The sequence below is a fragment of the Argiope bruennichi genome, chromosome 8 (genome assembly GCF_947563725.1).
Source record: "Argiope bruennichi chromosome 8, qqArgBrue1.1, whole genome shotgun sequence".
Classification (NCBI taxonomy): domain Eukaryota; kingdom Metazoa; phylum Arthropoda; class Arachnida; order Araneae; family Araneidae; genus Argiope; species Argiope bruennichi.
In genome coordinates, this window is record NC_079158.1 from 16943624 (window position 1) to 16961341 (window position 17718).

The 17718-nt window shown below is 25.9% G+C and overlaps 2 protein-coding genes across 3 annotated transcripts in view; one reads left to right on the top strand and one right to left on the bottom strand.

The window, feature by feature from the left end:
• LOC129980543 (thyroid adenoma-associated protein homolog) overlaps positions 1 to 12035 on the bottom strand; it is a 63097-nt gene extending 51062 nt beyond the window's left edge. For both annotated transcript variants that reach the window (XM_056090889.1, XM_056090890.1), the window contains exons 1-10: positions 11819 to 12035; positions 8771 to 8853; positions 7500 to 7621; positions 7259 to 7419; positions 6089 to 6121; positions 3869 to 3920; positions 3606 to 3775; positions 1620 to 1702; positions 1075 to 1256; positions 902 to 967 (exon numbers count right to left, since the gene is read on the bottom strand). In XM_056090889.1, coding sequence (XP_055946864.1) covers positions 902 to 967; positions 1075 to 1256; positions 1620 to 1702; positions 3606 to 3775; positions 3869 to 3920; positions 6089 to 6121; positions 7259 to 7419; positions 7500 to 7621; positions 8771 to 8853; positions 11819 to 11891 — 1025 coding nt within the window. In that variant the 5' untranslated portion in view covers positions 11892 to 12035. The remainder of the gene's footprint in view (positions 1 to 901; positions 968 to 1074; positions 1257 to 1619; positions 1703 to 3605; positions 3776 to 3868; positions 3921 to 6088; positions 6122 to 7258; positions 7420 to 7499; positions 7622 to 8770; positions 8854 to 11818) is intronic.
• A 417-nt stretch (positions 12036 to 12452) lies between these two features.
• The window catches only part of LOC129980544 (serine/threonine-protein kinase PAK 5-like), a 43027-nt gene continuing 37761 nt past the window's right edge, over positions 12453 to 17718 (top strand). The window contains exon 1 of the mRNA XM_056090892.1: positions 12453 to 12672. The gene's annotated coding sequence lies outside the window, so the exon portion shown is untranslated. The remainder of the gene's footprint in view (positions 12673 to 17718) is intronic.

The window sequence follows — 17718 nt, forward strand, 5'->3', positions numbered from 1 at the left end:
CTGCTATTGGTGAATAACAGTTTTGAAACAGTCTATCAGTGAGTGACATTTTGTATATAATAAACTGTATGCTATTGGTGAATAACGGTTTTGAAACAGTCTATCAATGAGTGACACTTGATGATTAATTGTTGGGATGCGAGTTAATTTACAAGTACCAGAAAATGGAATAGGTATCCTGGGCAACTTTTTTCCCCAATCAATTGAAACCATAGTTTGACACAGAACTACAATTATAATCTCAAAATCACATATCAATTTCATTTATTTAAGTTATCATGTTTACATGTATATAAAAGCACAAACCGCCAATCTCTCAAAATTTAATAATGATTAAGGGCATGCTTTTACATGCTAAAACTGAGTGCCAAATCTAATCCTTTATCTAAGTTGTTGTATTTCTGAGTTATTGTGTTCATATGCATGAGAAAATATAGATCACCAGATGGTCATACTTGGTTCAAAATTTGACATAGGTCAAAATTTTAAATGGTAAAAATCTAAGTACTAAATTTTATCCAATTTGTTGTTTCATTTTGTAGTTACTATATCAACTTATATCCAAACAACTACACAGACAGAGTTCCTTTGAATGAATTTTAAAAAAATTTCTTCAAAATTCTACAAATAGAAAAATCATGTATTGCATTTCATTTCATGTTTTTTGGTTTCAAAGAAGTTTAAAATGCGAAGATCTGTCAAAATCTTGAGTTTGAATTTTTTAATGGTTAAAATGTTTTCTCTATATAAAAACTAATATTAAAAAAAAAACTTTGAAAATAATAAAACATTTTTACCTCTATATCATTTGAAGAAAAAGAATAAATAAATAAACACTATAATATATATTTGTTCTTTTTATCATTCATCAACAATTTCTAGAATTTTTGCTATTTCTTACCATATTTTATTGCACCATTGGTTTAAATCTCTTCCACACAATAATAGAAGTTCAACATCTTCAATTCTGGGGAGGAAAATAATAATAATAATAATAATTTAGGAGCTCTAATTCTGAGGAATTTATTTCAAAATAAAATCTTACATAAAGCATTTTTTTCAACAAAATTTTACCTTTCAGAAATATGAAGAATCTTTTGAAGAATAATTTTTGCAATAATATCATCAAATAAAGTTGAAATGAATTCTTCTGTAGGAAGGACAGTCATAGTCCCAGCATAAATACAGAGCTGTGAAGTAATGGGATATTTTTCCAACTCAAAAGAAGTATTTCTACTTGGATTGAAAACATTATCCTAAAATAATAAATAAAAGCAATCATTGAAGTATAGTATCTTAATACAGTTTATTATTTGTTGCAATATATTAAAATATATATTGAAAATATTTTTTTATTTAGCTCATATTTACAGTAAAATCTTAGAATTACATTTTTAAAATTTGTTTATATAAAAATATAATACATAATCATAGCAATTAAAAACACTTAAGATAAAAGAATCCTAATATCTCTCATACATAAAATGTTTGAAAAAATTAATAAAGAAAGAGCTTTTAGTGTAGGAAATCTTATAGAATGTAGAATCAAATGCAATAAAGTATATAACAAATTAAAATAAGCACATTCTTGTTCAAGAATACAAAATTATAAACATCACCTTAAACATTTTTGAATCAACAATATTGTAATAACAACACCATGCAATTCCAGCATTGTAGCGACAATTTAAAATTGTGTTATCTAAAAACAGAAAAGAATAATTATGGCATAATAAAAACAATATGCTAACAGGAATTAATCAAAATATCAGATAAAATAAATCCTTAAACTGACATAAATGGATGACCTATAAAAAACCCAATCACATCATTGATACAAATGCAAATTACTGAGTGCACAAAATTTAATTAATTGTCACAGAATGTATGTTTTTGATATACTGCTATAGTTGAAGTTTTTATATCTAATTCAGATCCAAAAAAATCAGCAATGTATGCATCATTTCTAAAGTAAATTTATATTGATAATATCAATATTTACCAGTTATTACAATTTTTATAAAATCATCAAAAATAGACACTGACCAATTTTTATTCTATCTTTACTAATACTATTATATTTATTATTCTATTTTTATTAATACATTAGAAATGAAAGTCTTCTATTTAATGGCAACTTATAAAACCGACTTAAAATTCAGAGCTACAGTTGTAACTTTGATAGCTATTTATTACTTTATTAGCAACTGAAATAAACTTTGAAAGCAGAAGACAGAGCATTTTTTTTTCCTATTAAGATTTAATTATAAGCATTGAGCAAAATTTCAGAATTCTCAGACACTTTTTGCCGATTTCTGGGAAAATTATCACATGATAAAAATTTTTATAGTAAACTATTTTTAAACGATTTTAGAATAAATCATGTACAAAATTTTGTCTTCTTTTTATACTTTTAAGTATGACAATAATGCCAAGGTAGAAGGGATTAAATTGTTTCTCTTCTCATAGAAAGAGAGGATGAAAAATAAACAAGTTACCACTTTGCAGACAAGCACGGTTTTTCTTTATTTTGGTAGAGTACAAATACTTTTTTATTTTTTGAAAAGGAAAACAAATCACCACTTATAAAACAGTTTTACTATGTCAAGAACATTTGTAAGATCAAGCAGTAAAATTGACACTTTATCAGTTCAGTCAGTCCACTTTACTTCAATACATGAGAGCAGAGTCGACAATAAGTGTTTGAAATCATTAATGTCACAGAAATGCAAGTTACAAAATAAGCTACCATAAACAGCCATTATCAACAAGGTTACCAAATCTGAGTTATTTCTTTTCTCAATAGGGGCAGAATAATGGACAAGGTAAAACATCTATACACATGCGATTACAATACAAAGTTTTTATGTTTGATAAATTTGAGACAAAAATAATAACTTAATAAAAATAAATTTCCCATTGATCAAAACAATGCTATTTGATTATTATTATTATTTTCTTTTACTATTCAGACTTTTTATGAATATTAAAGAAAGTACATACAATTTTAATGATTTACAAAATTAAGTATAATCAAAATATGATGTAATTAAGAAATATTAATTTTGAACATAGGTAAATTTTAGGACAGAAAAAATGATAATAGAACTAGAAAAATAAATTGCAAAATGAATAGCAGTTAAGATAGATTAAGTTTTGTACAAAAATGAAAATAAAATTAATGTATGATTCAAAAGCATAAACAAAAATAAGAATTTATGAACAAAATAATATAGTTTGTATAAACTTGTAGGTATGGTGGGGGGGGATGCAGGTGGATTTTTTAAATATAACTTAGCAAAACCTTTCCTAGTATTCTACAAATGCTGCTTTGAAACATATCTCATTATCAAAAAGAACAGATATTGATGTTTGTTACAAGATGGAATTAAAATGCATCTGGTCAAAATATACTGTAAAATTTTAACAATATCATGTTTTGTTATCGTAATTGTTGTAGAAGAAATATTAATATGAGTAATTTCATACAAGTATTTACATATAAAAGAGAGAAAGAGCTGTATAAGTAGAAGAAGCATTTTAAATTACACATATACACACTCATATCTGAAGGGGGAAAAAAAATGAGAAATAGAAGAACTTACTATGTAATAGTAAAGCTTCCAAAGCTTTAATAATGTTGTTACAGCAAGATTTAAAATTTTTGTCATCATTATAAGTTAACAGTTTTCTTATTTCAGGACAATTTTGAATAATCAGAAAATATGCTTTGAGCACTAGCAGGCAAGCCCCAAATAAATCAGCAGCACTGGGCCTAAAAGATGGAAGTTAAAAAAAATGTACAATTTCTGCTACATATTAAGAGATAAGATCTTCCATATATATGCAAAGAGAAGAAAAATCTTACTCATTTAATTTGCTAACAACATACTGCAAAATATCACTGATGTGCTTCCAAACTGAAAAAAGAGAATATGCTAAATTATATTTATATTAAATGGATTTGAAGAAATAAGGAGAGAAAAAAATAAGAAGCTATATATTTTTATTTCCATTTAAAAATAAAAGTAAAATAAAAATAATTTAATTAAATAATTTTCTATACAAATATATTACAAGAAAATAATAATAATAAAAAATTATGTATATGTTAAATTATTGATTTAAAAAAAAATGATTTTGGTTTCTTGAAAATGCAATGTAAATTAAATTCAAATGATTTAATCACATATTAGACTTTAGAAATATATATATACTGAATCTAGCAAATAAACCTAAAACAATATTAAGTATTTCCAAATTAAAATTTCATTTCCATCAATTAAGATGGAAATGATTAATACATGAAATCATTTCCATATCTAGAAGTACTTATTCATATAAGCAACAATTTTCATTTAAGAAAGGGAATTTAAATAGTATACAGCTAAAAGAAACCATATTAAAAGAAAAAGGGTCTCACGTGTTTTTGTTATTTTAAAGTGTCGTTTATATGTTATTAAAAAAATTGTATATATCCATATATGTGTGTAAGATGTATACTGACATATATACATTTTTCCTATTACAGAGATGATTTTCAAACAAAATTACATCAACTAACTTCTCTTTTGATCTATTAGCTTTTAAATGTACATTGACAACTTCTTGTGAGATTTAGAATTACTGAGATTAAACTTGAATCAATTTAATATAACTGTGGACAATATAACTCTTGAGATAGGGAAGAGAGTAACAGATCTCAGGAAGAAAAGTCCTAGCTCTATTTTATACAATGTTTTTGAAATAAAATTACCTTTCTACATAAAATAAAGTTATCCTTTTTAAAAAATTACTGATTCTCTATAAGATGTGCTTTTCTAGAGGGGTTATTATCTCCTTAACAATATTTCAAATGTGATTATTACAAATTAATTAATTAAAGTTGTAATAGAAAATTTCATGCACATTGTCAGAATACTTAAGTAATAAAAATAAATATTGTTTGTAGTACACTTTAGATGTAAAATATATAGTAGCATCAAAAAAATTTGTTTCCTTACAGCAGAATGTTCTCTATTAATAAAGATCATTAATGCTCAAATCAAAACTAATCACTGGAATAAGTTTAAAACAAATAGTTATCATCTAACAGAGAAAAAAATGCAATGCCAAATACAAAATAAAAACAATGTTGACAGAAAATATTAACCTCTAACTAAAGTGAAAATATTGTGAATCAGCATAAATCCATTATAAAAACTGAAGACTCCAAATTTTTTCACGACACCTTCTGAAACATGCACAAAGGTTTGCATTTAATGTTTGCTACAATCCAGCATAAAAAGCGATGTAAAGTTTACAATGATATAACTATTTTTATTCATGTTTAGCTTTATTCGCTGTGCAATAAATTAATCAATTTAAACATTAAAAAAAAATCTATCTCTGTTGCTAAATGCCCATGACAGAAATTAGAATTGCTTCTGATAATTACATAGATCAAATGGGCAGTAATATTTTTAGCTTCTAGCCCTTTTAGTTATTATCGATGATGGTGAACAATTATATGTACCAATTTTTTCCCTCGACCCACAATGGCCTGTAATAGCATTTGAGTTTGACACCCTTGGTTCTGAAAGTACACATAGAGAATGTTCTAGCATCAATGGCTACAAATTTACTTCATAATACCAGGTGAGATACGGACTAAAGCTTGGAAATTGTTCATGTGATCAATGATAATCATGCCGAGCAATTATTACATAATCAAACAAAACTTGAAACTTGCTTCTGCTTAAATATTCGATAATTATTATTGTTTAGAAGAAACTTATGTCTATCTGCAATCCAGGAAATGATTTTGAATTAGCCCTGTAAATTAAAATTACTTGGATCTAAAATAAACCTCCACATAACTTGAATAATTTGCTAACTTTCAGTTACTCAGAATATTAACAATTACTCTTTTAAAGTCGAAGAAAAAAAAAAAGAATGCACGATTTTCTCTTTAATTTAATATATATATATATATATATATTACAAACATTCACTAAATAAATAGCAGTTACATTGATGCAGGTCTGTATTTAAAAGGCTAATAAATAAAAGCAAAACAGATCAGAGAAATGCAAAAAGCACAACTTACCAATATCATATTTTTTCTCAACAATAAATGTACCTATAAAATAAAGTAAAACCCAATAAATTTTTTTTTTTAATTTTAAATAATGTAATGTTTTAAACAATACCAGAGTTCTACTTAAATTATGCAAAACATGTTAATTTGTTTAAATAATGCATTTTACCCAAAGTAATTATATATATAGATGCTGTTAGAAAATTGTGCAAAAAACATTCAAGGTTTTACTAAGTTAAATGTAAGGACAACAAGTTTTATATTTCTATTAATAAATATAGAAATTGAAAATTTTCTAAATATCAGAATAAAATAAAAAGGAAGAAAAATTGCACGTTTCATTTTTTTTTCAATCAAAGTTTCTTCAATTTCTAAATCCCATGTTGAAAGGTCTAGATTGTGAGTGAAGAGGATGAATATGATATTCACAATTAAATTGAGTATATGACATGGAAAATTCATTATTTGTTAAAATGAGTTTAATATTTTTCTATAATTATGATGAAGGTTCTTTTACTTATAACATTTTTTGCAAATATGTGAATTGTGATTGAAGACAAGGAATGATGATTTTAGTCCCAAAATTATTCATTTGCACATTTAGCTAATGGAATGCAATACCACATATAAACAAATAAAATGTCCCAAACATTCTTTTTTCCCTCATCTTGTCCCTCTTGTCTCTCACTCAACTATTTCCTCTCTGCTTGCTGAGCACATTTCCTTGCAAAGCTTCCTAAAGAATCAACTGATCATTGTGGCACCTTACAATAATGTTTCTTATTCCTTGTATCAACAATTTAAATTTACACTATTACATCTTATCTCAAGTTCACAGGAAGCAAAATTATAAACTCGAAAACTGCAAAAAGTTATCAATTAACTTTCCATTTTAAATTGGCTAACTAGGCATGCCATTTGAAATCTGACTCTTTAGTCTTTAGAAGGACATTAACTGATCCTTCAATATTTAGCAAACTATTGCTATATACAATAATTTCATGACAGCCATTTAACTTATTATTAATTAAACAATTGTAAAATATTATTATCTCATTCATAAGAATAAAATAATAAAAAATTTTGAAGGGAAGAATGGATATTATCAGTCCTAAATTAACACAGTTAAATAATAATAAAACATTAGGCAATTTGCAGAAATATAATTTGTACCCTTACCTTGTGGAAAATTATCTAAAAGACCCAGCAAACAGTCAGTAAACTTTTCAATTTCCTTTGCTGAAACAACTTGAAGTGAATGTGTTAGAAATAATTCTAAACTACTCAGTAAAGAAATTTTAATAGCTTCTGGATGCACTTGACATAAAATCTTCAAAATTCTGAAATATGAATATTTTTAATTTAAAAAAAGAAAATTCAAGTAACATAAAAGATTAATTGACAGCAGATTTCTACTTACTGACTCAAAGTCTTTTTATGATAACTGTTTAAAGGTGATTCATAAAACATAAAACAAATAACATTTAGGTCTGGGTGTGATTTAAGTTCAGCATAATTCTTCAGAATTAATTTATTCTGCATCTGTAAAATAAATAATACAATATATTACATAAATTTAAGAAATTAAGTCTAATACTTTATAATTTTTTTAAATGTTAATACATTTAAGATTATTATTTTGTCTGAAAAACTGATTTGAAAATGCTACTGATGTAAAACATACAGTGTGCATGTAGGTAGGTAGGCAAGAGGGTTCAATAGCAAATTCAGATAGTATAACATAGTATAGTATACAATAGCAAATTCAGATAGTATAATAATAGCAAATTCAGATAGTATAATAATAGCAAATTCAGATAGTATAACATACATCTAAAGATATATTTATTCAATGCAAAGTTATTTATTTATTTTATTAGACTGATTGTCAGAGCATGTTCCTGAGAATGAGACAGTCACACTCATTAATAAAATAATGTAATATTAAACATTAAATCAGAGGTTTTAAAAACTTTTTTGAATCGTCCCTTCTTTTTAGCTCAAAACATTTTTTTAAGCAATTTCACTTACCTAAAAAAAATCATGATCCAAAAATATAAAATAATAAGAAAATTAAATATTTTAATACTAATAAATATAAAGAAATTTAATGTAAAATAATTATTAAACATCTGCTGATTCACTACATTCACTGCCAAGATTAGACTGCATAGCAAAAAAATATGGAAGTTTTTATTATTTATTTATTCTTTGGTAAAATAATTTTACACTTTCAGATCAGTATTTAAAAAAATACAGTATCAAAATATCTTTTTTTTTTCATTTTTATAAATGTTTAATTCATTGTCTCTGATTTTTTATTAAAATGACACTTATGCAGTAACCCCATGTGATTGACTAATTGCCAGGATATTATGTTTAATGCAGTTAAGGAAAAATCATCAAAGATGTCATGTGTCTACTGACTACATTTTCAATATACAGATACCATTAAAATATTCTCTAGTCTTTTAATTTGGTTACTAAGAACTACTTAAAAATATTGAATACAGTTGTACAACCTTATATTCCAATATTTTTGTAAGTGCAATTTTAGTGAAAAATTTAGTTCAAATAGTGTTTGTAATTCTCATTCATTTTATTTACAAAAATAAAATATGAAAATCCTTCTTTAAATTCATTATTACTTTATATGCACATTTAGCTACTAAATAATAAAAGGATAGATACCTGTTTCAAAAGATTAATTTGATGCACAGCATCTCTAGCAGAATTGATGTCAATAAAATACGAATAGCAAGATTCCGGATCATCTGCAAAATAAAATATTAAATGATTTTAATCAACTCTTTTTCAAATAAATGTTATAAGTAACAAAGAAAAGCTTTATTTTGAATAATACTGATTGCATTCAATTATGGCATACATTTTCTGTATCAAGTTTATAAAATAAACCACTATAAAGTTAATTTCTGATTTATTCAATATTTTAAAATTACTGATAATTAATATTAACATTTATTTAATATTCTTTCACTTCAATTATTAATTTAATCAAATGACAGTAGTATTTTAATATTGATTTTAAATAATCTGAAAAACCATTTTAAACCGTTAATAATTTAATAACTACAATGAAATATTGTCCCTTTTATTAATCTTATCTATAAAACTAATAAAATTAGAGTAACTCATATTTAGAAATTGTGGAATTATAGTACCCTCACACCCATTTTTTCAGGATTTTTAAATATTAATGTGTTTAATTTTATATAATTTAAAACCATTTACAATCCATTATATTCTTTTAACATTTTTCAGTCTTCAGCAGAAAGAAAAGGTATAAGAAAAGTAAAAAAATGAATTCATCTCTTATAATTTATTTCTATCTACTTATAGCAACCCCTTTCATAAGAAATCCTTATTAATAAAGTGGAAAAACTTCCTCAGGAATTGTAATTTCTCGGAGATTTCCACCTGTTATACAATATGCAGACTTTCTGATGGCAATTAATTGTTAATTACATTTCCTTGTATAAACTGAGAAGTTTGGGAACCTTTTTTAAAACTAAATTATGTGGTCATCTTATACAAGCATTTGCTAAGATTGCAAAAAATTTAGGTGCAGTTTTTTGTCTGTCAGATGCAAGTGATAAATCACTAAATATAAAGCTTCTTATTTTCATTCTTGAATTTCAGAAAAAATCTTTTTAAAATACTCAAACTTCTCAGTTTTTAATAAAATGCTTTGTTTTAATAAAATCAGGTGTATGTGTGTGAATATGCATTATTTTACTTTTGAAATCATTTATTATAGTTAGTTTATCGAGTTGCAAATTTATGGGTAAATGCTAAGCAGCCCTGTTGTTATAAGAATTTTTTCAATCAAATAATTTGAAATTTTTTGTTTCCTACTGATATTTCAAACAAAAAGGCATAAAAATAAGTGAAGCCTATATACAACAGCCTGTACGCAAGATAACAAATAAATGGGGGGGGGGGGGATTTGTTAGCTTCAGACTAGCTAGAAAATTTTCCACCCATTTTATCTGCTTCGAAATATTTTCACTCTCATGGCAACAAGTTTGAAAGTCATGGAGTTTTTATTATTATGATTCTCATTATATAACAACTCTGAATTTTGCTTATAGTCCTGAAAAAAAAAAAGCACTCTTAGCTGAAGAAGTGCATGGTAATAAAAAGTAATAAAATTATAACTTTTATTAGTAGATGCAGTATAAGAAATATAGAAATCTATCAAGACACATTTAAACACTTAAGTGGATAAATAATACACAGTTTAGTAGATGGATACTAATTACCAAAAACACAGGAATGCCAGTAGTATATACTTTTTTAGCATAGTGGGGTTTCCTGCAGAGCTAGGGAAATGCTAAAATTTTTTAAGCATTTATTTAGTAACTGCAAAAAACATTGAAAAACATAACATTCATTCAGGAATTTCCTAGTGAATAAATTCTTTAAATGTTATAAATATTGTGTTTTTATTCTAAAAATGTTTTATTTAATTACATGCAATTTATGATTATTTAACACTGCATGATGAATTTTTGAATTAACATTTATATATATATTTATTCCTACTGTTTTTCTTTACTTTTAACCTTATTTCAAAAAAAAAAAAAAAAAGATACAGCCACAAGTTTGGGAACTTGATAATTTTAAGTTTGACAGTAAGTGAAAAAGCTTTTTTGAACTTTTATAGTAAAAATCATCTATAAAGAAATTATTGTATTTGGTTGTTCCATTCTGTTTCTCTTTGTATTATATATAATAAACAACTTTCAATAACTCCTCAAATGTCTATTTAAAATTTGAAGGAAATAATTATTGAAAAAAAGAAAATACAATTAAATGTAAATGAATATCATGAAAATGTCTTCTGATAAGGCCAAATAAAATATCTACAGACAATATATGAACAAGATATCCCAGTAACATATTTATACATTTTTCTTTATTCATGTTAAAAGATAAAAGAAAAAAACTTCAGTCACTTTCATTTTTCTTTAGTAAAATAAAAAATTCTTCAATTAATTATGTTTTTTATAATATCCAACACAAATACGAAGCAAAAGTTAATAATAATGCAGTCCAACAATTATCTATTTAGATAATCATTCCAACACTTTGTAATTGTAGAAACAAATCAAAATGATTTAATATTTTTTACCAAGTTGTTAAAGTAAAATATGTATATTCTGTAAATATTAAAAACAGCTAAACAATTACTAAAAACAACTACTAAACTAAAACAAAACTATTTAAAATTCAATTGATAAATATACACGTTTATAACTAAAGTCATATGAGTACAAGTAAAATTATGCCATCCTTTCAGATGAAAGTAAAAATTAAAAAGCATTAACTCATTGCCAATAAGAATTTACATTGTTATAATCGTCATATAGGAGATTTGTGAAAAGTCTGGTATGCCATTGTCTTTAATATTACATTTATCAAGTTGATTACAAAGTATAAAATTTCAAACAAATTTTATAGAAAATGGTAATAAGCATTTTTAATGTATTGAGTTTTCATTATTTCAAGAAGGCACATGCAGAAGTACATGGTTGACACAGAACATCATTCTTTGATAAAAAGGCAAATTTGATAACCAAGCTTAAACATAGATTATATGGTATAAAAAAATAACAAAGGAAATGTGATTGAACGTGTAGTATATTTTAAACAACTATAAGAGGAATGAATTTCTGTACATGGATAAATTTTTATAAGAAACAAACAAAAAGTTACTTTTAAGTTTTTCAATTTCATCATCTGGATAATTGAACACAATTTTTTCACCAGATTTCTTTTTACAGCGCATCTTTTAAAAAAAATGTGATTTTTTTTTCTAGAAAATTTTAAATATTATTTAGACCAGTGTAATATTATTTAAACCACTAAAAAACTGATGTTTTGTGTCTGCTTTATGTTTACATTCTTATTAACCACATGGCAATTGGCATGGCAAAGGCCGATGCATAGCGATACGATGTCAACAATGATGGTTTGGCAATTATCATGTATCAAGAGTAGAAATTATAAATTTACAATAGAATTTTCATTATTTTCAAATTTTTGAAACTTCTTAAAATCATAGAAATTCTATATTTTATATATTCTATAATGTTAAAAAGAATATTCTATAATGTTAAAATATTTTATGTTTGGATTAAAAAATATATAAAAAAATTGTTTTATGCAGAATTACTGCTCACATTGCATTAAATTTTGCTTTCAAGTTAAATAATTTTTAAAAAAGAATTATAGACGTATTTTCGAAAGATAGTTTTGAAGTATTGTGAAAAGAATTCATTTCAGTTTTCAGTTTTACAACGTGAGGGCGCTGTATGTAGTTAGTGTATTGTGCAAGAAAAAACTTCTCTATAAAGTAAACATAAAGTCTTGATTGCTTCTTGTGGGACTGTATTTAGGTCTATTTTTAAATTTATTTTAATTAAGTTCAAACTTCAAATTGAAAAAATGATTGTGTTTTGAAAAATTACATCATGTTGGATTTTTGCTGTCACGAGCGATCAGTTTCTGGAAGATGTGGTTAAATGGAGGCGGCTTTTTTCCTGATTGAAGCTGTTAGATCTTGAAAGGTGAGGAATTTTTTTATTATTTATGCACACACACACAGCACGTAAGGTATGTCATGGGCGTAATCCGCTTACTGCGTACCCGTTCTTTTATCTAATTTTCTTTACTAAAAGCACGCCAGATTTTTGTTTTATTTTTAGCGGAATGAAGTTGTATATAACAAGAAATTGAACGAAATATGTTTTCTTTTCGGCCAGGTGTTAAATGAATTTACCTTACATAAGAATTAATGTAATTGAAACATATTTTATTATTTTGTACATTTCGTCAGTTTAATATATTTATTTTCACTCTTAAAAGAATATTAACAATGTAAATATGCTAAAAATTTGATAAATCCTTCCGATTCGTATGCTGTGAGAACACGGTGAAAGAATTTGTCAGAATATTGTCAGTCAACATTTTTAAAAGGAAATAGTAAACAATTCGCCTTAGTATATAATCTAAATAGTAATATAGATTAGTTTTCATTTTTGGTATTAATTGTTGTGTGATCATCAAATAATTTTAAATTATGATGAAGGTGTAGTAAAAATAATTGTTTATTACAGATGTGGAGATTTCTGTGTGCAATTGAAGAATTTTTTTCATTAAATTTCTGAAAGGTTCCTTTTTACTTCATTACAAAAATGTTTTGGGGCCATTTATTTAATTCTTTATGCTTAATAATAAATGTATTTTCTTAAGCACTGCATTTTATAATAAATAATTATTATAATGATGTTACTAAAAATATTTTTGTAATTAATTTACTTATACATCTGACAAAATTACAGTTGTCAAAGTGCAAACATGTGAATTCAGTACTGCACATGTTTGATATATGACATCCATTGTAAACTTCATAGTGGTGTTGGAGGGATTAATTTTAGTCAACGATAAATCTAAAGCTTGCTGTACATTTTTTAGTATAGACTCAATTATTCTAAGAATATCTATATTTACAAACTTTTTTATTTACACAGTAGATTCTATGAACATCTTCGAATATCTTCAAGCACCTTCTCATAAACCCACTCTTTAAGTCTCCGTCTTTGAATCTCTCCCCAGTTATTAATCTTCTACATCATTCCTGAACAATATTTAACAATGTTTAATGTGTATTTTGTGTGTACCTTCAATAATCAGGAAAACTGTCATGCTCCCCATATTTTGTGTTATTTTCAACAGTCATTAAACAAAGTTTATAAAAGAGAATCATCAGTCATAAATTATTCTTTTCACTAATTGTTTAGAGATATTTCACCTTTAAAAAAAATACAGAGTAATTTACACTTCTATTTTTAAATTATCCTATTGAAATGTCTATATTGTATTATTTTATTGAAACCAGATAATACTAACTTTTAATCAAACATTATACTTGGAAATAGAATTATGATAATAGTCAGTGAGCAAATAGATAAAAATATAGTTCAGTTTTAACTGCAAAAACTCATATTAATTTAGTATGATGTGATGTAGTTAATGACTACTCAAGCTGATAGTTTAAGCTAGCTATTCTGTATATCATTATATTTTATTAAATAGTCCTGAATATGTTTGAAATATATTTAAAAGTAAATGATACCTTTGAAAACAATTAAGATATTAATACTAGTAATAGGTATATTTTTGTTTAAAAAGGCCCTGCCTTTCAATGAAAGCTCACTACTTTTTCTGTAGATGTAAGTTTCATAGTAAGTCCACGTTATATCATTTCACTTTGATATTATAAAATTTCTTATTTTGTTCTCTGCTTAATGTCATTTATACATTTTTTGTTACATTAATTAAAATGGTTAAAATAAAGTAATGTGATATAAGCCAGAAGATTTAAACCTAGTAATGTTCTTGTGTAATAAACATTATTAGAGTATTTTATTATTTCTGTGATGCAGTTATGTGATATTCTTTACATATTTTCAATAACTAGAGAAGTAGCTACGTCTAGCATATATTTGTATTTTGTATTAGTTATTTCTAACAGACATTAAGTACAATATATATATAATTGAATAATACTTTATCAAAAAGTATCTTTAAAACTTACTTTTAATTTCATCTTATATGTAGAATTATCTCGTCTCTTCCTTACCCTTTTGTAAACAGGTGCAACTAAAAATTTGGAAACCTTTTAGAAAAAATTATATTTTTGAGCTTTCATAACAATGAAGAACCCATTCAGATGAACCAATTCAGATAAACAGCCCATTTATTGCACTATTATATTAATTTTGTTGCATTTTAGAAGTTAAAGCACACATACACATAAAATAGCACAAATTTGATAGAAATCACATAAAACATTTTTAAAAAATGCACCATAGTTTTCGTCTTGCAGGTATGGCATCTATATCTAAAACAATTCAAAATAATATGACAATATAATTTTAGGTTATTAAATATGAAAAATGTAGTTATTTAATTATCAAAACTTAAAAATCGGCTTTTCTCAAAAGATTTCTGCAATTTTGTCAGCTAGTGTACAGTTTTCTTTTTTACTTTCTTGTATATCAAGAGAATGTATTTTAACTATCACAAAATTTTAACAATCTGCGTTTCGCACATTTTTAGAATTATGACTGCCTGCGGACACAATAATTCAAAAATGCTTTAATCTAGATGGATGAAATTTGGTATACCATCTTCTCTAAATTTATAGCTTTCTGTCAAATTTTGAATGAAATCCTTTCAGATGAAATCTGTCTTTCCAGCTGTAAGAGCATAAGTGAATGCATTAGCTACAAAATATAAAGATTTGGCTAGATAAAATTTTATATGTGGATTTAGCACCCTTAATGTAGATTCTGTATAAAATTTGGAACCAAATCCATCAAGCGATTGATCGTTTTTACTTTTAAGTGCATGTATATATTCTAATTCAAAAACAAAACTTAGGTAAATGAAATTTAATTCACATTTATACCAACTAAAGGAAGGAAGGAATGAGGTTTGTTTTCCGGCGTATGCTCCTGAACGGATTCTTAGCTTGTGCCGGGTTAACAAAAATCAAAACTCGAATATCACAAAAACCAACTAAAATGTAGATTCTTATCAAATTTGTAAGCAGGATGTCTAAAATGGACTGTTTGCCCGATTGTCCTTTTTCATATATATAAATATGGAAAATCAAAAATGCAATGACTTTGATATTTGATGATATTCGGTATGCGATTTTTTGAGTTCATGTAGTTCTATCAAATTTTGGCATCAATCTGTTGGAAAAAAAGGGTCAAAATACATTTTCGATTTACCGATTCTTGTCAGCGATGAATCGCGCAAAAAAAAAAAAAAAAAATGGTAAGTCAGGAAAGTTTATTATAAAACTGATTTTTTTTATATATATATATAAATTCGTAACTTTGATCGAACATGATGATTCGCTGGTATATTTTCATGAGTTGAATGAACATTGTTGGCAAGTAATGAGAATCAAATGTTTATTGATAATCTAAAACAGATTATGGAAAAGAAAGATTAACCACCATATCTAAGTTATTGTATATATGTGTAAATATATAATATTTCCGTCGAAAGTTTTTGTTTGCTTTTTTTCAGATCGTCAAGTTATCGACATTATTAGCTAAAATCGTTTTGAGTTTTATGAGAGAAGGCAACCTAACTGAAGCCCAGCTCCTATTGCTGTTATGTTTAGTTTAAGTTTAATTATTAACGTCCCGTTTTAACCCTTATCGTGGCAAGATCGCTTTTTTAAAGAAAAGCAAAAAAAAAAAAAATGTATATAGGTAGCTATACATTTTGTATAGCATCTCAATTTGTATAGTATACCATACATACAACTTTATAAAAATTATTTTATAGTGGTAGTATATTTTTATAAAATTGTATGTATGGTATACTATACAAAATGAACATAAGGGTTAAAGCAACACTAGGGCTATTTTGGGACGGACCTGGTAATTTTGTACTGCGGACAGATTTTTCGAAAAGAGAACGGCAGCACTTTTCTTATAAATTTCGATGGTATATGAAACTGTTTACCACAAAAATTTACAAGATTCATTCATGCTATCTTTTTTTTTAATTTTATTTTTATTTATTTTGAAATTTATACCGCTAAAACAGTTTTCTTTTTATGCAATAAAGAAAATGATGATAATGACCAATTTTTCACACACACACCCTATTTTACGATTTTTATATTCAGCCAGCATTGAGGCAATTTCTTGCTGTAGTTGATGAGTTAGAAGTCAAAGCAATTTTGATATTATTGAAGAATTTTTCTAATTTTAATGCACAGATTTCATTTTGTATTTGTAAATGATTCCCCCCCCCCTGTTAGTAAAATTATTGTTCAGTTTGGTAAACAGTATGGATAGGGGAGACCCCGTTGAAAGAAAACAAGTCATTTCATTCTTAAGCATTCTGCCAATGTTGATATGTTTTTGTACTGCATTTTTCGTGAGTAAATTTGACAGTTCTGAGGTATGACTGGTTGGTTAAAAGGCGGTCTAGATGAGCAGGTATCTTCTAGTGTTGGTTAATATATTTGCAAAAAAAGAGAAGGGTTTTACACAATTGAAACTTATCTAAAATTTAATAAGTGAAAATGATGGGGTTTTTTTTCTGAGCATTAAATTTTATTTTGAATTGATTTTACTTAAAAGAGTAGAACAATTTTTCAAATGTATTTAAGAACATATTGTGCAATATTTAAAGAGAATAAAATAAAGCGGCATCGTTCTAAAGATTTTAGAAACATCCGAAAAAAGTCAGGGAAATTTCTTAAGAAACCTGAAAATGTCAGAGAAATTCAAACAGCAGAAATGCTGGCCACCTTGTAAGCTAGATGCAGTAAAAATACTAAATTCACGCCAAAGATCGACCTTACTTAACTGTTGCTCGCCACTTCTATGCAGTTATTACACAAGTACCGGTTTAAAGTTCTATTCTATGGATCGAAGTGTATGGGAGGGAGGGGGGTCTGAACACTCATGGCTTTCTTGGCCTTTTCCAACTTCATTTATTAAAGAATGTTTGAGAAACTTTCGAGGGGAGTATTTCCCCTGTTAAATTTTAATTTTATTTAAACGATGCCAACATGC